The sequence below is a fragment of the Oenanthe melanoleuca genome, chromosome 2 (genome assembly GCF_029582105.1).
Source record: "Oenanthe melanoleuca isolate GR-GAL-2019-014 chromosome 2, OMel1.0, whole genome shotgun sequence".
Classification (NCBI taxonomy): Eukaryota; Metazoa; Chordata; class Aves; order Passeriformes; family Muscicapidae; genus Oenanthe; species Oenanthe melanoleuca.
The window spans coordinates 86,421,468-86,445,322 of NC_079335.1; the positions used below are offsets into that span (position 1 = coordinate 86,421,468).

The window sequence follows — 23,855 nt, forward strand, 5'->3', positions numbered from 1 at the left end:
CACTTCCAAGAAAATACTTCTACTGCCACATGAACAATTCTGTAACAGCACTGATGATGCTCATTTTGTTTCAGTGTCAGAGCATAGAGCTGAACTGGAGTTACATTCTGATTTATATCCCAAAACCAGCCTGCATTCCTGTCTCCAGATTTGGCTCAGACTTTTTTTTTTTTCTGATTTTCTCTACTTTTTCTCTTGCTACACTAATAAGGAAGAAAGGATATTCCAATTACTATTTGAAAACAGAAGTAGTCATGAGTACTCCAGTAGTACAGAAAACAACATTAACATGCCTTACACCTTAAAATAAAGAAAGCAAAGTTCAGCTCTTTGACCTTGTTCTCTCCAGGTCAACTTTGTTTTTCCTACTGTATATTTGTAATAAGGCTTAGGATGAGTTCCTGTTCCCACTGACTGAGAAGGTCAGGAATTTACCTTTTGTTTAAGTGCAAGCAAAAAGAGATAGGTGACATTTTATCAGCATGGCAAAAATTTCAAGTGTTATATAATTATTTTTTAACAACATGTCTCAGATCAAGGACTTGACAGTGGGAAGGGGGAAGAAAAGGTAAAACCTTATTGATATAAACTTTTCCTCCTAAAATTATGTATCATATTCTGAAGTGTTTCAGTCATGTGAACCATGGGTGCAAAGATTTTTTAAAAATTTAAACATATTAAATACGAATACAGTAAAAAAGCCAAATATTGTGCTTATAAAGTCCATGCATAAGTCCACATCAAGAACTAGAAATTACAGTTTTCCATAAGAATGGGATGCGATCATCATATTTTAAGAAATTTTAACATGTGTTTTCTTAGAGAAGGAAAATAAATGCAGGACAAAGGGAGACCATACCTTGAGTCAAATGAACAATAACATTTTCAACACTAAAATGTGTTTAATATGCATTTAAGTGAAACAAAATGTAACTGAGACAGATGCAGCTATTTTTATTATTTTAGCCGTTTTTTTCCAGAGCCAGTTAAAAAGTATATGTTATTGTTAATAGAAAAATATAAACATTACATATTATGAATTAATTTTTGCTTTGTTCACTTAAGGAAAAGTTACCAGAATGATCAGTCAGTTTAGTAGGGTAAGAACATTAATTACTTTTAAATAACACATAGGGTCAGAGGCACATGTCCTGGTAGGGTTTGCATTCTTATAAAAACCAGGGCAACATCAGCATTTACTTTTTATACTGGAGAGAAAGTAGCTGCCTTCATGCCGAGCTATTCTGTTTCTTTTTCTTCTTTCGCACTGGAGCTTTCAGCTTTTGCTTCTCAGGAATAATTTTCCTCTTTCTTTTTGCTATTTTTACCCTTTTAGTAGTCCAAAAATCTTTGTCTATCCTGGCTGTTGATGATTTTTCATCTTCTGTTTCTGAAAAAAGGAAGGAATTATTCACACTGACCTTTATGTCCAGTCTTTGTAGTCTAAACGGCACAGAGACTTATTTGTACCTCATTTTATTATAAATAGCTTTTTATTTAAAAAAAAGGAATGTGCTGTTTTTTAAAGTGCTATTGATGCTAGTTTTGTCTGTGAAATTAAAAAATATAAAGATCAAGTATGTAAATAGATTACAATGCAGTAAAACAACAGCAGAAAACCCAAACAAATCTCAGCTAGACTTCATAAGTTTGCCTAGCTACAGGCCTAATTTTGCTTATAGGAAAAAAAGATATGCAGTTCTACCAACTGTTTATTTTCTTATCTGTCTCAAAAGGTTCACAGTCGCTTCCTCAATACGTTATCCCAGCAAACAGAAAGAAAACTTCAATAAAAGTGAAAAGAGGCTTATGTTCTCCAACAAACATATGGGCTTGAGACACTATCAGATTGGTAAGTGTATCTGTATCACTTGCCAGCATCACAACCCCACTTCTTCAAAATACCAGAACATTTTCCAATGGATATGGTAGAAACCTCCCACTTGGTGTATTCCATTTCACAGTCACATTAACAATTCAAAATACAAAGTTCTGTTTACCTTGAGATGGTGTTGCAGTTTTATCAGTGTTTTCTTTCATTTCTGAAGCTCGGTCAAGCCATACTGCAAGACATGTCAGCCTAGCTTTGGTATTGACTTCACACAGTAAAGATGGCCCATCTTTAATCTGAAGAAAAAATAGAAGAAGACCGTTTAAATCTTATTTTATTTCTGGTTAAATTTAATTAAGTATTTGAAGTGAGAAAGCATCTTAACGCCCAGTTTCATTGTTAGGCAATTGTATCACTCAGCTCTTGGAATACAAATATTCTATTATAGATATCAGGGGATAAAGTGTCACAGACACATGTGCAGTGTTAACAGCATCAACCCACTGGAAAGTACTGTATTAGGATATTCTACCCCTCAGAGCTGGACAGAGCAGCCCACACAGTTATGCAAAACTTTGCCCGCAGGGAAAGGAATTTGGTGGAAAATAAATATAGTGTTACACAGAAAGGTAAAGAGTTCCCTGATCACTCTGTCAACTCTGTACAACAAGTATAAAAATAATCAGAGTGGGTGAAATTAAAAACAGGAAAATTCAGATTTGAAGTGTATATATATTGAGAAATAATTATTTGAACTATCCAAGATACTTATCATAAAATATAGTAGTTCTTTTGTAACTAGGCAATAAATTTTAAAAATCTATTTCTGATTTTAAAAGCAAACAATAAACACAATAAGCTTTAAAAATAAGACACGATTCCTTGTTGAACTGCGCTACTCAGAACTGTTTGAAAATACAAAAAATACAAGTACCCAGTACATTTGTGTATTTGAATTTTTTTCAAAGGATAAGTTCCTCCCCTGACATGAACAACCACCTTCCCCTGCCAAAACTATACTTTGTGTTTTCAAAAGAGTAGCAACAGTCATCAAGATTACAAAAATTCACAGCAGTCCTTAACTAATTACATAGTCATAACACACATAACTCATTAGATAGTCATAAGCCTGGCTAGGTCTGATGGAAAGCATAACTTTACATAAAGTGGAGATGAGATCTCATAATATCATCAGATTTTATATTTTGTTTAAAAAAAAAAGTACAAAGATGAAAAAAATACGAGTGCATAAATATATATGCATAGACATACATCTCTACTGAACATAACATGGAAGAATATCAAGACATTTACATTTCATGTAAAATTTTCTCAGTGATTTAAAATGAACTCTGCAATTTTGGTTCTCTGTTAATTTTCTTAAAAGTAACAAGCAGTCTAATACACCAACCTTATCAAGATCCAGATTCCATATTTTAATGTAACCATCACTGGATGCAGTAACAATAACATGCTGTCCTTCTCTTTCAAAACTATAAATATCTTTTATTCTGTGAAAAGGAATACATTTTTATCTTATAGCATCGCAGTTCACTTCAGACCAGTAAGCTGAGAGAAATTAAAGATGAATAGGCAACAGTCTAAAAAATCAGTTTGAACAAAAACCCCCAAGTGACAGGCAGGAGTTTGGAACTTGGATCTGCTTTGAGTCCTGTCATTTATATTAGGAACATTTGCCTTTGCTAGGCTTATTAGGATTCAATTCAGAACTCTTTAAGACTTTAAAGCATACACTATTAGACACATCAGTGACATTATTGCTAATGCTTTTGTGTTTTGATGTATTCAAAGCAACATTAGAACAAATATTTGGTATTCAAAAACAGAGAATACATTATTACACTCCCATTGTTTGAACTGAATAAAACTTTTTTTTTGTTTTTGTTTTTTTTTTAAGCATTCTAAACAGTCAGATTCAGTAAAGATTGGTTAAATACAAACACACACACACACACACACACACTCTCTCTCTCTCTCACTCACAGATTTAGAACAGTAATATTCTTAATTCTGTACCCTACTGTTTTTGTAACATGCATGGACAGCACAGTACTTGTGCTTATACAAAAAGCAAACAAGTCTGTTTGGAGTTTAGCACATAAATAAGTTCACTTTCCATACTAAAACAAAAGCAAAATACTCTGCACATTACAAGCAATTGAACTTTAGAGAGGACTCAGCATTGCCATAAATATTTAAATAGTAAACAAATATAGAATACCTGTTTTCATGAGCTTTAAATTCACACAGACATTTTTGAGAGTCACAGCTGTAGAATCTAATCATTTCATCATCTCCAGCTATGGCAAGGATAGAATCCTTGGAATGGGAAAAGAGAAATGCAAGTGTGATTAATTTCACGTATTTCAAATCAGTTAATTTCCCAACACCTCTCGGTTTTGTACTTACTGTAATAAATCTAAGTGAAGAAATCCTCTTCTCTGTTGTAATGGTGCCTGTGACTGAAGCTGTGTCAAGTCTGTAGATATCCACTTTGTTTGTTATCACAGTCACATACTTCTCTCCATCAGGGGACCATTTAATTATGTGTGCATCTGTAAACATTGATACAGAGAATCTAAAAGTAAGAATCTTTAGAAGCTGCTAGACTCTGTTTTCTACCTAGACCTAAGAAAATATTCAATGAAAAATCAAATAAACTAGAATAAATAGCTATGCTCTTAAATGTTTATTTCTGATTATCAGAATAACGTAAAGAAAAACAAACTAAACCACATCTATTTAACTGCTCTGACCTCAAATTTCAAGTAAAAAAAGATTTACTTTAGTGGTACTATGTTTTCCTTTTGCTAAATGATTATTATTAAGGACATGAGCTTACATATGCTGGCCTGCCTATGTAAAAAAGATATTGTGAAAGTTTGCAATTAACTGAATTGATGAATTCAGTCAACTTTGATCTACACAAAAAAATAAAACTATCAAATTACACTTAATTAGTAGATTTAGATTGATAAACTCACTTTGCTTCAGGTTTTTGATGAAGGCTGATCGTCCTTCAACAAGATTCCAAGTCCTGAAACCCAACAACAGGTAATGTACATTCTGGTTAAAAACAGCACAGTGAAACTGAAATCCAATTTGCTGACATAAGGCACCCAAAGGAAGCTTTTAAGCTTCTCTATGCATTTTTCTGCCTTCTTAATGCAAGAGAAAATGATGAGTTAATATATTGCTTGCAAGCTATAATGTTGAACTTGTGTTATTAATTTTTTAAACCACTATGTGCAATACTGAGCCCAAAGGGAGGCCAATAGCAATTTGACCTGCTAAAATAACATTTTGTATCTCTAAAACAGGTATCTACAGCAACAAGGAAACACTCCAAGTGAAAAATCACACTAAACAAAACTTGCCAGTTTTCAAAAGTTTAGGCAAATTGTGTTCCAAAACACAAACATATTTATATATCTACAAATGACTTGTGAAGAGTCAGAGCTTACAAGGAGAAGGTATGAACAGCTGGCACTTAGAACTCCAAAAGACAAACCAATGGATCTTTGAACCATTTGATAACAAATATGTTTTATCAATGTTGCACAGCCTAGTCCCAAAATGGAATTGTTGCTTATATCACCTTATTAAGAGTTACTGAATTATGATTCTCACCATTACTTCATCAGAACTTACCTTAACGTTTTATCTGTTCCAACTGACAAAGCTAATTTCCCAGAAGGATGAATAGAAAGAGATGTCACATGTCCCCTGATAAAAATAAAACATAAGTCAGATGTATTATTTACAATAGAAAAATAGACAAGAAAATGTATGCGGATATAAAGATTTAAGAAACTCACTTATGTGCCTTAATGGATTTCAGACATTCCCATCTCTTTGTGCTCCAGATACAAATGAGTCCATCCTCAGCCCCACTCAGTAGATGTGCAGTCCCATAGAACTCCAAACAAGTTACTGTGCCTGGAAATACAATTAACAATGTTAATTGTAACACCGAACAGTTACTGCAGAAATTAACAGAGAACCTACAATTTAACAGAAAAGTTTCTTCCATCAAGGCATGCCAGCTACTACCCTAACCTTGGGAAAATCTAAATTTTTCCTAAGTATTTCTTCAAAAAACCTTCAAACTTTCTTGCTATATTCAATAGTCTGATATGCTCTATCAGGTGCCCTTTACCCACACGTCTGAACTCCATCTGGTCTGCTCTTTGTCACAGCAGTACTCAAACACCATGGCAGAGAGCTTCCATCAGTGATAGGAATGTTACCAGTCAAAGCCCTATTCCTGACACACAGCTGAATTTACTGCACATGCTGCTTCCCCATAATCACCAGATGTATCATATATGAGTTAAATGCAGCTACCATGCTCAGTCTTGCTCCTGGATCTTTGTGGTTAATCAATACTGAGCTACAAATGACCCAAACATTAATTTGGACAGCCACTAACAGATGACTGTACCAATAATATAGATAAAGGGTGCACCCTCAGCGAGTTTGCAGATGACACCAAACTGTGTGAGTGGTGAGGGGTGGGATGCTATCCAGAGGGATGTGAACAAGCACAAGTAGTAGGCCATGGGAACTTTAAAGCTCCACAAAGCACAGTGCAAACTGGTATCAGGACAGGCTGGGGGATTGAGGGGCAGCTCTGCCAAGAGGGACTTAGGCTTGCTGAGGGATGAGAGGCTGGGCATAAGCCAGCAGTGTGGACATGAGCCAGCTTGCAGTGCAGAAAGCCAGATGTGTCCTGGGCTGCATCAAAGGCAGCGTGGGCAGTAGGCTGAGGAAGGGGATTCTGCCCCTCTGCTCTGCTCTTCGGAGACCCCACCTGGAGCTCTTCATCCAGCTTCAAAAAGTCCACAGCATAAGAATGATGTGGACCTGTTGAAGCCAGTCCAGAGAAGGGCCATGAAGATGACCAGAGAGGGAACACCTCTACTGTGAGGAAAGGCTGAAGAATTGGAATTGTTCAGCTGGGAGGAGGTTGCAGAGAGACCTTATTGTGGCCTTCCAGTACTTGAAAGGGGCTTATAAGAAAGATAGGGACAAACCTTCTAACACAGCCTGTTGTGATAGGACAAGGACTAATAGTTTTAGACAAAAGAGAGACAATTTATATTAGATATAAGGAAGAAGTGTGTTTACAAAGACAGCACATACACTGAAACAGTTGCCCAGACATGTGGTTGATACTCTGTCCTTGGAAACATTCAAGGCCAAATTGGACAGGGCTCTTTGTAACCTGATCTGATTGCAGATGTTCTTGCTCACTGCAAGGGGGTTGGACTAGAGGACCTTTAAAAGATCCTCTCCAACCCAAACTGTTCAGTGACTCTATCATGTACTTTGCAGTTGAAATTCAGGCAGCACATACACTGGGAAATGTACCAGGTTACCTCCTCTTGCAGCAGCAGCCTGCTCCCACACACAAACTCTTTTGAGTCGCTCTTGTACACTTGTGACAGGACAACAACCCTGGGAAAAACAGTCGCTGGGAGTAGGCATGGTCTAAATAAACCATCCTCATAGAAGAAAAATGGCACATAAGCCATTTGTGGGTCATGATTCCTTAACCAGTTAAAATTACAAATAATTTAAAGCAGCAGCAATACTTGTGAGCTAATACCAAAATATATTTTTTTTACCTTTTATGCTCAAAAGCTTACCTTTTTGTATCATCACACCATCATGGCTGCAACACCACCACTACTACAGGTCTTATTAGGAAAAAAAATCAGTTTTCTTCTGGCAAGGGCCAGTTTTTCAGCTACAATTTTTTATCATTAATGTTTTTTTACAAATACATGCTCCCTTACCATTGTGCTGTAGCAGAGCCCCATGTTCTATCTTCTTTTTCATGTCATAGATTTGGATTGTCTCATCTTTGCTCCCAGTGACCACAAATCTGTTATTCACTGCTATTGCTGACAACGAGGCAGAATGGGCATGATGTGTAAAATCAGGGACGACTGTCCAGGACTGTAAATGAAATGCAAAACAAACAGGTCTTTCTCAAGCTTACCATAGAAATCTTTCACTTCATTGTCCTGTAATTTTGTTTTTTAAAAGCAAAAGCTGAAAAAGAACGTGTAAAAATCAGAATCACAGCATCAAATAGGTTGGAAAAAGGCCCTGTGATCATCACGTCCAACCTATGACTTAACCTTGTCAACCAAACCATGGCACTGAGTACCATGTCGAGTCTTCTCTAAAACACCTCCAGGGATGGTGACTCCACCACCTCCCTGGGTGGCCCATTCCAATGCTTAATCACCCATTCTGTGAAGAAATTCTTCTTAATGCCCAACCTAATCGTCTGCTGGCTGGCGGTGTGAGGGTGTGAGGCCATGTCCTCTTGCCCTGTCACTGATTGCCTGGCAGAAGAGGCCGATTCTCACCTGGCTGCACCCTCCTTTCAGGTGGTTGTAGAGAGTGATAAGGTCCCACCCGAGCCTCCTTTTCTCCAGCCTCAACACCCTCACTGGACTTGTGCTCCAGACCCTCCCTCAGCTCCATTGCCTTTCTCTGGACCTGCTCCAGCACCTCAGAGTCTTTTCTGAATTGAGGGGACTGAACACAGCACTCGGTGTGGCCCCACCAGTGCCGAGTACAAGGGGAGGAATTACTCTCAGCAGCAAGCATAATGGGATCTTACTGAGTTAATGTGCTGTTAGGAGATTACTCCAAAGGATTTAAGCGTGCAAACCGCCCCTTGTAATCAGCGCTGCGTTTAGGCGAAGCTGTCTCGGCACAGAGATAAATCCCAAGGGCAAGAGAGGCGGATTCTCTCGCTTTCCATCGCGGCAGGCTGCAGACACGCCTTCCACCTGGCCCCAGCCCGCAGCCCACGTCCCATCCATCCCTCCTCCGCGCCGCTCGGGAGGAGCGACCTCGCCCCGCGGCGCCCGCACGCACGTGGCTGCCGCAGCCCCGCGGCTCCGCCGCTCCCGGGAGCAGCGAGGGGGCCGAGCCCGCCGGCAGCGGCCGCGGAGAGCCCGCCCCGCCCCCGCAACGCGCTTTAAGAGCCCCGGCGGCGCCCGGAACCGCGGCTGCGGACGGGCGAGACGGTGAGTGCCGGGGCGCGCTTCCAGAGGGACGGGCGGGGCATTTCCCCACGCGCTTCCCTGCAGGCGTTCGGGACCGGGCTCTGAGCACGCGGGTCTCGTGCGAGATGTCCCTGCCCGTGGCTGGGGGTTGGAACCAGATGGCCGCTAAGGTCCCTTCCAACCCAGCCCGTTCAGTGATTCCTCGCTTCCCCCGTCCCCCCGCTCCCGTTACCTGGCCGGGCCGCGTGGCGAACCCCAGCAGCACCTGCTCGTAGCACCCCGCCACCAGCTCCATCCGCCACCGCACGGCGCCGCCCCGGCGCTCCCCACGGCTCTTCCGCCCCCCGCTCGCCCGTCCGCCGCGCTGCCTGCGCCGCTCCGCGCCGGCCCCGCGTCCGGCAGTTCCCGCTCCCTGCGGGCGGGTGAGGAGAATCCCGCGGGAGCGGCCGCGGCGCGGGAAGCGGCGGAGGGAGCGGCCGGGGGTCAGGCTGCGCGCGGGCAGCCCGCGCAGGAGGGGCCTCGCGGGGCGGAAGCGGCGCTGGCGGTGATGGCGGCGGGGAGGACGAGAGGCGTTAGTGCCGGGATCGCGAGGGAGGGGGGAGAGCGGGGATAGGGATCGGGAGCTGCTAGCGGGGAAAAGGGACGCGAACCGATCTTTTGGGAACGAGGCGGGGTGGGATGGAATATTCGGGCCTATCTGTTCTCCGGGGCCGCGCGGCCCCCGCCTCCCTCAGGGCGCGCGGGGCGAGGAGGCCCCGCCGGCGCTTGGGCCGAGGCACCAGAGAACCAGCCCCGGGCCTCGCCAGCTTTCATTGTTATTTCGCCGGGTCGTTTGATATTTTACATTAGTCAATTTCTTATCGCGTAGCACAGTAAGCGGGAAGCGCGGCCCCGGCGCCAGTGTGGCCGCTCGCGGAGGGCCGCGGCCGGGCGGGGCGCACTTGTGGTCGGGCTCTTCCCGTCGTGCCGAGTGGCTCGGTTAGAGAAATGCGTCACGGCTCGGGCCTGGCTCGGCCCAGGCCGCCGCGCCGGCCCCAGGAGCTCCGGGAGCTCCCTTATCCCCGTACCCTGACCCGGCGCCTCATATAAGCTAAATTTCCGCCGAAGGAAGGCGGGGAGAAATTGCCCCCTGCCTGGGTGAGCGGTGTTTGCATGGGCGATTCAGGCCGCGAACAGCTTCTCCCACTTTTTTGCCGCATGAGCGCAATAATGCAAAAAAGTGGAGTAAAGTAAAAAGCCACTATGATGTGTGTGAATTCTGGAGGTTGAAGCTGCCCCGCGGCTTAAATGAAAGTTAGCCGTGACTGTATATGTAGTTAAAGCAAGTATAAAAAAACATGGTGTATTAACACATGCTGTTCTAACTGCTTTTAAAATGTTTCCGTTTTCTAGTGAAAAGGTCACCATCGGACAGGGAAGTGTACAAAACCGGTTCTGCATACAAGTTGGTGATAACCGACCGAAAAGCAGTTGCATCACCTTTCCTTCTGATAGCCTCTTGTAACAAGAGCGCTCTGTCGTGCGTGCCATCTTCCATTAGCTCTGCACGAGTGAAAAGTGGTAAGTTTAAAAAAAGTTACTGCACAGCTGTGAATTCAGAAATCGGTATTTGAGTGTTGTGAGCATGAAGGAGTTTACAGTTCCTTTTACTAAAAACTAATGTTAGAGGAACATTGTAATGTGGATATTTGCATTAATAATGACCGCCCTTAACAGAAAGAAGTTACTGCTGATAATTCTTTGTAATGAACACAATTACTTTCAGTTAGCATGTGCTCAGTTTAGCATACACTGGCCTTACTGGTATTTTTGGCCTGTATTTTAAGGGCTTTTTTGTACTTTACTCTTTTCCTGGCTTTACAATGTCCATAGTAATTCTGAACAGCACCATGCATGGATGCTCTAATTATGTTTTATGGCTATGCTATGTCAGGTTAGTCTAATCCATTTTCGGAGGTAGTGCTTGAACTGCTCCACTCTGCAGGCAAGCCTTTAAGGCATTGTAGATGTTCTGTGTTTTATTGCATTATGTGCCTGTGGATTTAATCAGCCAAAATGTAAAACATTATATAAATTCTTGCATGGAAATGGGAACTAAAACTTCAGCAGGCAAGTATCTGCAAAGGAGTTATACTAGATGTGAAGAAAGTGGTAGGGGTGAATTGGCCTCTGTGTAAAAGTAAATGCAGAAGACTTTGAAAATGAAATTGTGTTTTGCACTGATTTATATTTGTTGGATGACTTGGGGGAAAAGCCTAAAGAAAGGATATTGGGATCAACAAAGATACATAGCTCTTCAGGAAAGTGTGTCCACTGGTTTAGTGATGGCAGTAAAATGTTATTTGCTGTTTTTGGTGGTTATGAGTGAAACGTGTATGTGGAAAAGGTTCAGAGAGATCATTTTTGCTCGTACTGTGCCCTCATCTTACCTTCATTTCTCATATTCTATAGCACATAGGAAGTACCACTGCTTGTTTTCAGCTGCACAGTTACTGGTACAAGTAAATTTAAGTGGCTAAAAGGGGAAGAAGCCATGGGAGGTTGTACAAAACATACTGAAGCCTGTATATTTTGCTTTGCTTTTAAGTAGTTTAGAATCTTCGGGATTACTTGGTTGTTGTATGTAGGTATTTCATAATTAAGGGTAAGGTGTACGTGACTTAAAAGATCTCTAGAACTTTCTGGTGTTTTGGACAAGGGAAAACTTTGTAGTCTGTTACAGTTTAGGACAGTGAAGATTACATCTAATCATAATCCTGTTGGCCATATATCCTTTTTATCTCTGTTCTAGCAGTGACAAATCAGAACTTAAGTTTTTAAGGCATATGGTGGAGTAAACATATTTGGAAGTAATTATTGAGGATAAAATACTTAATCTTTTTCTCCCCACATTTTTTTCAGCTGAAGGAGTGTAATAAATTGAACCTGTGCAGTCATACTGGTCAAGAAAGACAGAAGACAGTTTGAACCATGGCAACCCAGGTAAGATCATTTAGTCAGAAATACAGGCTTGCAGTGCCTAAATGGATTCCAGAACCATACTCAGAATTCCTAATAAATGTAAAGCTGACATAGCTAGCTTGCTCTGAGTTGGGTGTCCTTTTAGTCCTATGATTTCTTCCAGCAATGTGGCTATCCTCAGGACACTTAATTGTGTCAGCTCAAGCAGGTTGGGGGGCATGACATTAAGCTTTGCAGTTTGCACTATTTGAGCGTGGGTTCTTCTGAAGGACCTAGCACATAACGCTCTGTGTAAGATACACGTGGAGATGTTATAGAGGAAGAACATTAAAGCCTGCGTAAGTAAATGCTGTGGAACATCATTCTTATTTTTGGAAGTCCTTGTTCTTCAGAATCTTTAATGAGGGAGGCATCTGGTGTTAATAAGGATATTTCCACTCCTCTTTTGTGTAGTTGCCCCACTCACTTCCTTTTTGAACTGTGGTTTTTGGGGTTTTAGTTTTTTTCTTTTTTGAGTTTTTTTAGTTTTTGGTTTTGTTTTTTTATTTTTTAATTTTTTTTTTCTTTCCTGAGAGGCACTTTTTATGCCTCTTCCTGGCCTTGTGTCTGGGTTCGAGTTTTCCTTCAGCCAAGCTAGTGCCTATTCCTGGTCTGCTTTCTCCTTCAATTCTATTCATCGGCCTCATGTAGTTCCTGGCCTGGGAGAGTGACTCACTGCTGGGTAGTGAGGAGAGGCATCTCACAGAAGAATTCCTAGGTGAGAAGAGATAGGGACAGTGGAGATCCCTTCTAAGCAAGAGTGACACTTTCCCTGCCTCTTCATCACGCAGATCGTGCTGCAGCAGGGTTTTTTGCATCCTGGAGCTCAAGCGGAACACAGTCCAGTCCTGAAGCTAATTAACATTTAGGATTGGCCAGCATCAAAGGGCTATCTGGTTTGTCCCTAGTTCCCAGAGGAAGCTGTCAATCCTTTAGCCAGCTTGACAAGTCAGGGGAATATGGCTGTTCATACAATCCTTTGGCTCTGTTATTTTTGCCAGGCGTTTTCCCCAGAGGCTGCTTTCCCTCATGGGAGGCGGAGGGAGAAATGGGACCCCAGGCTTCTTTCAAGGGCAAGGTGAATATGGGGAAATCACCTGTGGTGATGGGGAGTGGGAGGGAGGAATGTAAATGAGGCTAAATACTATAAAGGGAATTTTTTTTCTCCCTACAGGACTTGATGGCAAAAAAAAGAGAATGTCTCCAGGCCTACAGTTGGTGGAGAACACCGCAGAAGAAACGGAAGAAAAAGAACAAAATAAAGCCAGGAAGAATAGAGTTTGTCCCAAGTAGTACTAACACAACCAGGTAAAGACCTTTAGAAAGGAGCAGCTCTGACCCTTTATCTGTTTAAATTGCTGATGACTAGCAAATGCCATCAATTATTTTAAAAATCTTGAAATGTGACACCTGGTGCCTATACCCTAAGTATTGCTTATGGAATTTTATTGCCATTTGAATAATGAAGATTTTTTTTCCCTAGTTTGTCTCTATCATAATTGCTTGAGATGTGGTGTCAAAATAGTCTTAGTTCTATTTGAATTCTGACTTTAACTTAATATTTTTTATTGGCATTTTTGGGTGTCCTGCCCTTCAGACAACAAAGAATACTTTCTAACACTTCTAAAAGTATTCTTTAATAAATTTTGTCTTTGAAATGCTTGCAGAAGTGGTAGAATGGACTCAGAAATTGAGGACTTGCTGGAGCGATGGCATTACTTCTCAGTAATGCAGTTTTGTACTGCTCAGCAGAGTTTTGCAGTTAATCCTCTTTTCATATTTAGTCTCCTTATTTGTCCAGTAATAACTACTTGCTTTTTATAATAGGGACTTCAATACTGAAATTACTTGTGTTGTTCTCCAAGTTAATGGTGTTTCTCTTACCTTTTTAAAGACCGGATTATTCAATATTTGTTGGGGAGCTGACTCCAGAAGTAGATGATTTTCAGCTCTATGACTATTTCCTAAAGAGGTACCCTTCATGTATTGACTGCAAAATAGCAACAGACCTGCTGGGATATTCCAGGTAATGCCCTGTGAAAATGTGTTAATGCTGTCAATATGTTTGTTGCCTTAAGTAATATAGAACTTACATTTGAGCTGGTTTTAAATTTTTTTCAGAGGCAGGAAAAGAGTGATTAGTCTCTGGCATTATTTTTTAACAACATAGATTCTTGTGGTTCTAAAACTTAGAGTAGTTTTAGCTGTTGAAGTGTTAAGCTTCTATTCAGTCAAATACATATCTGCATGAAAACAGATAGTGGAAGAAGGGAGAGCTCTGCATGGACATCTGTGCTTACCTACAGCAGTGTGTCCACTTATGTGTATTACTGAGGACAAAATAATTCCCTTTTTACATGTGGAAGAGAAGTAAGGCCTAGCAAACCATAAGGGATTGGGAGATGGAAGTTCTACTAAGCTTTATTTACTAGTATTAGAAGGTACACTGGCCAGGCAGAGAGTGAAGCAGAATGAGTGAGTTTGCTATTCAGAAAATACTGGCTGTAATGGACTAATGTAAGAAACTTTAAAAAAAGGAAATCTGAGAGAGCAAATTTAGATAGAATGTTAGAGCTGTAGAGCAGTAGGAATGGGTTAATACTGATACATTAACTGCTGTAAGTGCATAAATACAGAATTTGGTTACTTAAACACATAGCAGTTAACTTAAATTGTTTCGGTGGCTTTCAGCAAGTTGCATCTTAATGCTATCAACAAAGCTTTTTGCTTCTGGCCCAAGATTTTAACTTTGTGAAAGCATCTTCTGTGCATGTGCACACACCAGAGAGTTTGCTTAGGCAATAGAAGCTGTAGTAGCTACTATTTTCTGTTTTTGTGAAGACAGAAATTGAATTAATTGGCTTTGTAACTGTTATGAATACTAGAATTTGTTTTCTCCCTTTTGAAAATTGTAGAGGGTATGCCTTTGTCAGATTTGGTGAGCAAGGTGATCAGATGAGGGCACTGCAAGACTGCCAGAATGCACCAGGTCTGGGGGGAAAACGAATCCGGCTGAGCATAGGAATTTCTAAAAGGTAACAAATGAGTTGTGCAATGATACAGTAATTTTAAATAATCGGATTCTTTTAGCTCTGCCTTTGTAAAGACTGTGGCCCTTGCTATAATGGCTATGCAATATCAAAATCACAGAAGCATTATGTTTTGACTACATGGATCCATCAACCTCTTTGAGGATTGCTGGGGAAATCCAACTCTTAAATCTAGCCAGATTGTATAACTTGGGCTTAGCTGCTGTTGTGACCAGCCTGAATGCTTACAGTAGTGAAGCTGAATGCATTTGTAAGTATTTAATGTTTGGGCCTGAAGAAGGTAGAAGGGACAAGGAATGTTTGTTTTTATGCTAGGAAGCTGTTCTTCTAGGCCTTTCCTCTTGGCTTAGACAAGGAAGCAGGCTGGCAGAGAAAGGAAAAATACAGAACATAGGGAGAAGAAGCCAAAGGAGATGTTGCTTGAACAGTTTGTTTAGAATACTACTCTTTGCTTCTCAAGTGATTAGGGTAGCAGGAAATCTAAAGTTGGTTGGGTTTTAGAGGGTTTTTTCCTGCCAGCTCAGTTCTTTGTCAGTTAAGACAATCCAGTTAGAGACTTGATACCAAATTTGATAAACTTTGATCCAGAATACAGACAAAAATAGGACCTTGTATGAAACAATTTCAGTATATATTCATGAAGGTAGCTTGTGTGTTCTGTTAGAAGGCTAAAAATAACAGCTCCTGCTTATTTTCCCTGGAAATGAGGTTCCAAAGAGAGTTTCCCTTGCTTCTGCTATCCTGAAGAATGTCAGCAGTATTTTTAGATTTTTATCTTCTACAGAGATGGATGTAGGAGAGAAGTTGGAAATGGAAGACTTCTGAGACATTATGAAGTCATTTGTTTACTACAGTAGTAAGACAATAAAATACCTATTTATTAGAGTTTGTGTAGCTTCACAGTAATGAAGTAAAAATGTAATGTGGTTATTGAAATACACACCACTAATCTACACCTGTTTCCAAATGGCTGAGTACTGTGCTCTCACAGCATCCAAAAATCCAGCTGTCAGAGTAGTTTGTCATTAAGTCACTTAAGTTGGAAATTATTTCTGAGCTTCTTCAGTGGTAAAAAGCCCCAATCTGAATTTTCTGTAGCACAGTGGAGATAGAAGAGATCAGACACTTCAAACACAGGGTGTCTGCTTGTATGCAATCAGTGAGGAAATGCCTAAGCATAGGGGCTTTCTTGGAATTTGCAGCTGATTCATCCCAATTTTTTTCATGTAACTATCCTTGTTCAGTGATACTTGTCTTTAGTCCACTTGAAGTTGCCCCTGGGAAAAATTTGCTCAGGAGAGGGAAAGCAGTGAAAACAAATCACATGGCCCTTTGGTCTTCATAACTAATGAGTTTTGTCATTTTCCTGGTGCTTTGGCTTCATTCTGGATAACGACAGTGCTGACTTCACCTGACAGCTAAGCTTTGGCAACTGTTCATGGACCAAAACCTGAGAAGGTGAAGGTAGACATGGTTGACAGGCAGTATCAGATGCTCCTCTGAAACAGATAATCTGACTTTACCCTATTGCTTCTGGAAATTACAAGATTTTGTATTAACAAAATAAAAAATGGAAGGACTAATTAAACTTTTAAAGTGTCTTTAATAAAAACAGCAGTGCTTGGTAAAGGTCTTTGATCTTAATGAATCATTTTATCAGTAGCTTGCTTAAACAGCTACCAAAAGTATTCAAACTGAATACAGAGAAATGTAACTTGAGTTAATCCATAGAAATAACTTTTGGCATTGGTCAAGGTGAGCATTTGCTTTCCTCATAAACATTGAAGTATTGTGCTGTGACATTAAACTTATGCAACTATTTAGAAAAGTTTCCTCAAACTTGGAAGCATGTGAAATTGTTTAACTTCAACACTGGATTTATAGTTGTTTGTTCTTAAACTCTTAACTATGTATACTTTCTCATGTTTTTAGGCTGAAAGCAGAATTCCAGCGGTACCAGTCATACAACTATAATGATTATTATCAAGATTATCAGAACTACTACTCACAGTGGAATTACGATCCTTATGCTGACTACAACTACAGCTCCTATACTCCCTATGATAGCATGCAAGCTGTTGGAGACTGCTCTTTAGGAGATGCTGTTATGGCTCCAGCTGTTTTTGAGGTAAAGATACCACACAATTAATTAAAAAAAAGAGAGCTAACAAATCATATGGATTGTGTAAATCAGAGCAAAAAAGTCCTAAAACTGGAATCATGCAGTCACATAAGTGTGAAGGTTATGTTCAGCATTTTGGATTTAAGTGCTTGAGTGCATCTGTAGAATTAGATACTTAATGCAGCAATATTTGTTCATGCATGTCAAATAAGTTTTGACAGCAAATTTTTGTAGTTTTTCTCTCATCCTGTCTTTTGATGTATTTCACTTAAAGCAAAATAAAGAATTGTTGTAAGATGGTCATATCTAAGTCAGCCAGTTGATCAATTACAACTTCCAAAAGTGCCTTTCAAGTGGAACTCTACTATAGTTTTCTTAAAAAAAAACCCAACAAAGCCATTAAAAAGCACCAAACACCCCACAAGAAATCCCTTCCCAACAAACACCACCAGCTCCTGCTTATTTTATAGTTGTGGTAGGAGGGGAATATTTGGGAGCATAAAATTATTTTGGATTTGTGATGCTTTCTAAACTATGATTAAATATTCTTTTTTAGGAAGCTTCAACTATGACTGAAATCAATGATGACCTAATAACTGAAGGTAATGATAATTCCATCACTGTAGCTTGAATTTAGCCATACTTCTGCCCTTTAACAATACAAACCAATGACTGTTGGATAAGATGAGGTAGGATTTTAAAGCTATTAGTGTATACCATGTCAAGTAGAATGGGATAGTGTCAACAACGCTTTGCTCTAGGCTTCTTGTAATTTTACCTTCATTCTCCCAGAAGGGTCTGTTGAAGAAATTACTATATCTTTGTAGTGATTCTGCTAAGATTATTGTATGTTAAGCTCATTAGTAGAGACATCATGTAATAATGTCCAAGAATTTTAATTATCCCTGAATCTCTGCTTCATGTGAAAATACCAGCGTAGTTCTAGTGTTTGAATACACTGATTCCAAACAAAGCTTGACTTGTTAGCTTCGTTAAAATTCTGGATAAATAAACATATCACTAGATGTATTATTAAGTTTGTTAAATAATTAAATTTAAAGTACACTTTGAGGCACTTACTTCAGGTTTTCATATGCAAGCCTCCCAAGTTCTGACACTTATACTTACCAGGTTTTTATTTTCAGATCCACAGCTATACTTGGATGTTGATGAAATGAACAGACAATTTATGGAGACAAGTGAAGAACTTTATGATGCTCTCATGAATTGTCACTGGCAACCTCTGGATACGGTCACTTCTGACATCCCCTCTGCTATTTAAGTGTCTTATATAGCATGACCGTTATGACCAAGGTGCTAAAATTACATTTCTTCTATATTACTCTAGATCATAAGTTTTAAAGCACAATGATAGGTTGGGGTTTTTGGTTTCTTTTTTTTGCTTTTGGCAGTTTCTGTAATTTGTTTTGTTTTGTTCATCACTTGGAGCATCTTGAAATCATGTAAATATTCTAGAAATGTAAAGAGTTCAATGGGGTCTAAAGATAGACTTGCCTGTGTAAATAAAATTTTGTTTCTGCAAACTGGCCAGCAAGGGATTTTACTTACATATGCGAAACACCTTCTCTTCTGGCTTGTGGAGCTTAGCTGGAGGCAGTAGGGGTATTTCACCTGTCTTTGGTATGGGCATCATCACTAACAAAAACTAGCTCTCACATCCTTCCAAGATACCTAGGCAGTCTTTCAAGCTCTTAATCTTAACATGCTGTACAGTTTTAACATACAGAATGGTAAACTTTTGAGCTGCTGTAGCTGCAATCATTCCAAAGACTAAGGAAGATACCTACTGATAATTTTATTTTTGTTAGTCTCTTGTCTGACCCTTTACAGCAAAGAAACTGGTATAATATAATCCCTGTTCTTACACATAAAATCCTTGGAGAAAACCATGTGGTTTAAAGGAGATAGAAAAACCCATCAAGAATTAAAAGTATCCCAGTATCCTCTTCAGCCAAGTTGCACCCTATCCTAAACATCTGTTATTTGTTCAGTCTTTGTGCTCACATGTTTTATAGTGAAGAGGTTTATAATATTTTAGTAGGATGACAGTATTCAAGTCAAAAGAGGTTAGAGGAGATGGCAATGAAGAAAGTTCTGGTTTAAGCTAGCAACTTCTGAGTAGCTTCCTCTAAACTGTTCTTATCTGAAAGGGTATGAAGTATTTTCCAGTCATAGGGACATCTTAAGCTCCTAATACTAATTAACGTACACAAGAAAATAAATTCAGGCTGGAAACAAAATAATGCTTTTGAAGAGAAAAAGGTAGAAATTATCTTTTAGCTAATACATGTGAAAGGTTCTAAAGCTACTCAAGGCATTTTGGTACTGCCATGTGTATTTTGGGGGCAGCCTAAACCATAATTGCTAGGATGGCAGTTTTTTTTTCTTCAATGACTTAATTACATTAAAGTGGTGGTCATAACCTATATACTGTTCTTAAATGTGAAACTAGTACTGCATTGCAGAGTGATGACTTGGCACAGCAGGTCCCTTCTTCCTGCTCACTAGAATCTCCCTCTTTTTGCAGTTTAATTTCAGCTGGGATTTTTTAAGTCCAACCCATGAAACACAGATGCTTTAAACTAGAAAGGTCTTTTGGTGTGATATAGAAACTACATTATTCCTAGATTTTTCTCACTGTATGTAGAAGGACAGAAAACAAACCCCCCTCGTTTAGGCAGGGAGATTACTATCACAATCTTAAACTGTTTCCCTGCTTTGGAGAGAACTAGTTGCAGTGTGGCTTGCAAACGGATTTTGTAGGTGAATATTTCTCTGGCATGAACTGGTCAGTCTTTGGAGGGTCGTAGTAGGGAGATTATTAATGGGAATGTGACAAAGTGGAATAAATGAAGCAAAGAGAATTTGAACAGGAAATGGATTTACTTGTGTGCCTGCCTAAAATTGTTTCACAGGATTGCAGAAGGGAGGAAACTCAAGGTAGTAGATGTAGGCCCCTTGAATTTGGATGTGGGGGTGTTAAACTTTCAAAACCATACTGGATTTGATGTCATTTCAGTTGTAGTGCACAGATGTGGTGCTTGAGCTTGGTAGTACAAACCAGTTGCTAGGCAAAGGATTTTTAGCAAGCACCGTCATCACAAGCTGGAAGATTATAACCCAGGCACAGACCTTGAAGCTTCCTGCTTTGAAGTGCATATCCTGCTTTGCATAGTGTTACCTTAACACCATACTTAAGCTGCAGTGAGTGATTTGTGGAAACCTTTTATCGTGTTACCAGATGCTAAGGGTGCATGTTGGCTTGGTAGAAATCCTGTAGAGTGTCCATTGATTTTTTTTTAGCTTTTGGGAGGTTGATTTATTTGTGAACTATATAATGAGAAGCCCATGTAGTTGTATGATTTCCCTTAGATCAGCACTGTATCACCACAGCTCATAAACCCCAGAGTCTGTAGTCACCATATTTATGCAGATTTTACATGTTAGCAAAGTCTCTGCACTCTGCATTAGAGACTGTTTTCAGACATGCACCTTCTGTTCTGGCCTGTAAAGTATCCATATAATGAAAATACTGTTTATGAAATGCAGTGAAAGAGGTTGTTTGGGCCATTAGTTCTCCAAACCTGAGAAATGTTGGGGAATAGATTTTCTTTAGTCAGCACAGAAGAAAAGTGAGGTAAAGAAGGGAGTCTGCTGGTTGCAGCCCTTGTGATACTGTTTTAAATACCTCTCTGACTTTGTTTTCTGTCTTCTGAGCCTTTCTAGTTTATACTGCTTACCAGTTAGGAGTGCATATATGGGATCAAGATACTCTCTGCAGTACACATTCTTTACTGTAAAGGCACACTGAAAACTTTTCTGTATTGGTGTGTAAGCACAAATCTTGGGAAAAAGTGAGTGCATCAGATCTGCTGGCATTCATTTTATCTGAGGAAACTTCCAGCATTGGTCCAACTACTGTCTGCATTAGTGAGCTTACACAAAGACCTGAACATGTTCGTGATGCCGATGCCTGCCCTCAGTTCTACAAAGAGCTGATTGCAGTAGAAACATTTAAAAAAAAAAGTATTGGGAGCAATGTTTTCAACACCATCCTATTTCACTTTGGTTGTGTTTTGTCTGTTTTACCCAGCTGAAATGTTGATGGGATTTTTAAGTCTGATGAAGGGTTTTTTTTAAAGAATATCTAGTATTGGTTTTATAAACTCTTCATTGTACCTAGCTGTGATAGTGCCTTTACCTAAAACCCACTTATTTCTTGAAGAAGAGTAATGTTTTTGTTTCCACTTATCTGAACAGAAGAACTTTAGTACCATGGTTTGAGGGGCTAACGATCCTGCAGTCAGTGAACAGGGAGAAAGAAACAGGCTAAAAACCAGTGAAGACTGAAAAGTGTAAGGTTAAATGGTACTTAAGCCGTGAATGTTTCTTTTTGCAGGGATGCTCTTGGACCAACAGCTTCTTTCTAGCGCTACCTCAAAGTAACTTGCAGATATAACTCACAGGGAAGATTGATCAAATGGTGATGATCACTATCATTCTGCTGGAGATACATATATATTTGCCTTTTGTTTCGTCTCATTTTTAATGACATTTATTTAACTTCAGTGACTCATGTCAATAGACGTTGTTTGACTACATCAACAAGTATTTCTGAGTCATGAGTTTCTTTAAAGGTATGTCACCATATGGAAATTGTTCTAAATAAGTAAATAAAGCAGCACTTGAATTTACAGAGCAAACGTAGCGTAGCTGCATTTGACATGTATGTGGAAGAGAAAATTGTGTTTACAGCTTACCTTAATATTCTTAGCATGCATAAAGAGGGAAGCTTGTTTTATATTTGCCCAGCTCCTACATGACCAGCACAGGAATGGTTTTAGTCAGTTCCCCGCACAGGTACCATTTTAGAAGCTAGCATTGTTACTAATGAATGTTTGTTACTAGTGGACAGAGTTTCCATCCCTCTGTAAATGTCGCTCTTTGCATAATGGAAGCACATTATCCTTGCCTTCCTTCCCCTCTTAAGCTGAAAGCTAGTATGGTAATTGCTTCCTGGGCAAAATGAGTTACAAATCCAGGCTAAAATGTAATTTTTAATGTTTTGATAATTATATTGATGTAGATCTTGATGTTGTAGAAACAGACTATCATCGTAAAATTAGTCAGCAGCAGTAGCACACCAGCCATTTACACAAAATGAGGTGGTTCTTGCAGGTGACTTCAAACATGCATGTACCTGGATAGGGGATTGTCTATCACTGCAGTCATCCCCCTACATCTAAAATTGTATTCACAATTGTGGGGCAGGTGAGTGTAGTTTATGAGGAGGAGTTCCACCCTGCTGAGTATTAGATAATTATCTCCTGTAGGTAATGAAAATGGGACAAAGAAATTGAGGAGTTAAGCCATGTAAGAGAGCTGGGAAGACCCTGATGAAGTTAAAAAAAAAGCCAGTATGAAGCAGAGATGAGGCAGCACAAAATTCCCCAGTACCATTTCTTCTTATAGCTGTTCCTCTCTAGCTGCTGCCTGTTTACTGCAGGCCTTCAGAGTCCACCTTTGTTTGAACTCCCCAAAATACTCTCCCAGTTCACACACCCTTTCTTCAGGTGTGTGCTGGGATAAATGCTTTTTCTTGTGGTGGAAGGGATGTGTGGTGCATCAGGGCTCTATCCTGAGTAACATTTTTACTGACTTGCACATAGGCAAGCTGCTTGTGATTTTCTGCACTACTCAGCTTCATCCTACCCATGGCCCATTGATGCTAAAAATAAAATGCAAAACTAGGTTTTTCTCAACTTTCAGTAGTATTTTTTAAAAAACATTTTTATGTATTTTACCTTTGTAGTAGGAATGCACTCTTCCTCATGTTTTGAGGAAGTAAAAGCCGTGTTCAAGCTTTCCCCCCCATACCTCCTTACCAACACTGGAGCGATGAAAAAACTCCATCTCCTCTTGCTTACACAAACCCATTCACTAGTGGCAGCCTGGGGGTGCACCGCAGACCTCCCGATGCCCTTTTTCCTGCTGTGTTCTCCTCGCTGTTCCTCGTCAGGGATAAGGAACATTCTCCCTCAAGCCGTCCCTTGGGGGAGGTTCAGCGTGGGTGAGTTTTGTCCCTGGGGCGAAGTGTCTGGAGGACGAAGCCAAGCTGTGCTCGGAGGTGCCAAAGCGGTACGTTAAAAGGGAGCGGGCAGAAACCGATGCACAGGAAATTTCACCTAAATAGGAGGGGAAAAAATTTACTGTGCGAATAATCGCGGACTGGAACAGGGTGCCCGCAGAGGTTGTGGTGTCTCCCTCACTGCAGAAATTCAGGAGCTGTCTGGATGCAATCCTGTGCTATGAGCGAGGTTGGCTCAGATGACTCACTGTGGCCCCTTTCAACCTGAGCCCTTCTGTGAAACGCCGCGGAAGAGGGGAGAAGGCGGTGGAATCAGCCGCGGCGGGACCCCGGCACGAACTCCGCTCTCAGCCCTGAATGCGTCGCTAAGCTGAGGCCGAGAGCGGACATTTCCCGTTGGCGGGCGGCGGCAGATCCCGGGGAGCGCTTTTCCCGCGCGGCCCGGCCCCTCCCGCTCCCCTCGGGGCGGGGGCGGTGCGCGCGCGCGGGGCCTGCCGGGCCGTCCGTCCGGCGCCGCCGGAGTGACGCGCCCGCGCGGGCTGGTGACGCGCGCGCGGCCCGGGGCGGCCGCCGTGTGGTTGGTCGGCGGGGCAGGGGGGTGCGGCGGCGGCGGCTCGGGCCGCGGGCGGGCGGGCGGACAGCGCGCGGGGCGCCGCCGCCGGGCGGGAGAGCGCGAGCGAGGAGCGGCGGG

At 40.9% G+C, this 23,855-nt stretch overlaps 2 protein-coding genes and 1 long non-coding RNA gene across 16 annotated transcripts; 1 reads left to right on the forward strand and 2 right to left on the reverse strand.

Moving 5' to 3' along the window:
• Nucleotides 1-1,055: 1,055 nt before the first annotated feature.
• Nucleotides 1,056-9,199, reverse strand: PAK1IP1 (PAK1 interacting protein 1). Its single transcript, XM_056485556.1, has 10 exons — nt 9,116-9,199; nt 7,654-7,816; nt 5,671-5,791; nt 5,504-5,578; nt 4,837-4,889; nt 4,262-4,407; nt 4,074-4,171; nt 3,243-3,342; nt 2,001-2,127; nt 1,056-1,390 (listed from the first exon to the last, which is right to left on the reverse strand). The coding sequence occupies exons 1-10, from the start codon at nt 9,176-9,178 to the stop codon at nt 1,230-1,232; spliced, it is 1,107 nt and encodes a 368-aa protein (XP_056341531.1). The 5' UTR covers nt 9,179-9,199; the 3' UTR covers nt 1,056-1,229.
• On the forward strand, nt 8,731-21,779 carry LOC130250155 (tRNA selenocysteine 1-associated protein 1-like). Of its 13 annotated transcripts, none has more exons than XM_056485561.1 (10): nt 8,733-8,904; nt 10,276-10,443; nt 11,785-11,865; nt 13,058-13,191; nt 13,778-13,909; nt 14,799-14,918; nt 16,866-17,061; nt 17,612-17,657; nt 18,201-18,369; nt 21,476-21,779. In XM_056485561.1, the coding sequence occupies exons 3-9, from the start codon at nt 11,854-11,856 to the stop codon at nt 18,335-18,337; spliced, it is 777 nt and encodes a 258-aa protein (XP_056341536.1). In that variant the 5' UTR covers nt 8,733-8,904; nt 10,276-10,443; nt 11,785-11,853; the 3' UTR covers nt 18,338-18,369; nt 21,476-21,779. The 13 variants fall into 13 exon arrangements, with proteins under 13 accessions (XP_056341545.1, XP_056341542.1, XP_056341536.1 ...); XM_056485560.1 differs by lacking the exon at nt 8,733-8,904 and adding an exon at nt 9,367-9,454; XM_056485562.1 differs by lacking the exon at nt 8,733-8,904 and adding an exon at nt 9,797-10,020.
• LOC130250157 (uncharacterized) lies at nt 20,369-23,642 on the reverse strand. 2 transcript variants are annotated; one of them, XR_008839924.1, is made up of 2 exons: nt 23,413-23,642; nt 20,369-23,261 (listed from the first exon to the last, which is right to left on the reverse strand). It is a non-coding gene; the product is annotated as an uncharacterized LOC130250157 (long non-coding RNA). The 2 variants fall into 2 exon arrangements; XR_008839923.1 differs by having other exon boundaries at nt 23,346-23,642.
• Between the last annotated feature and the right edge of the window lie 213 nt (nt 23,643-23,855).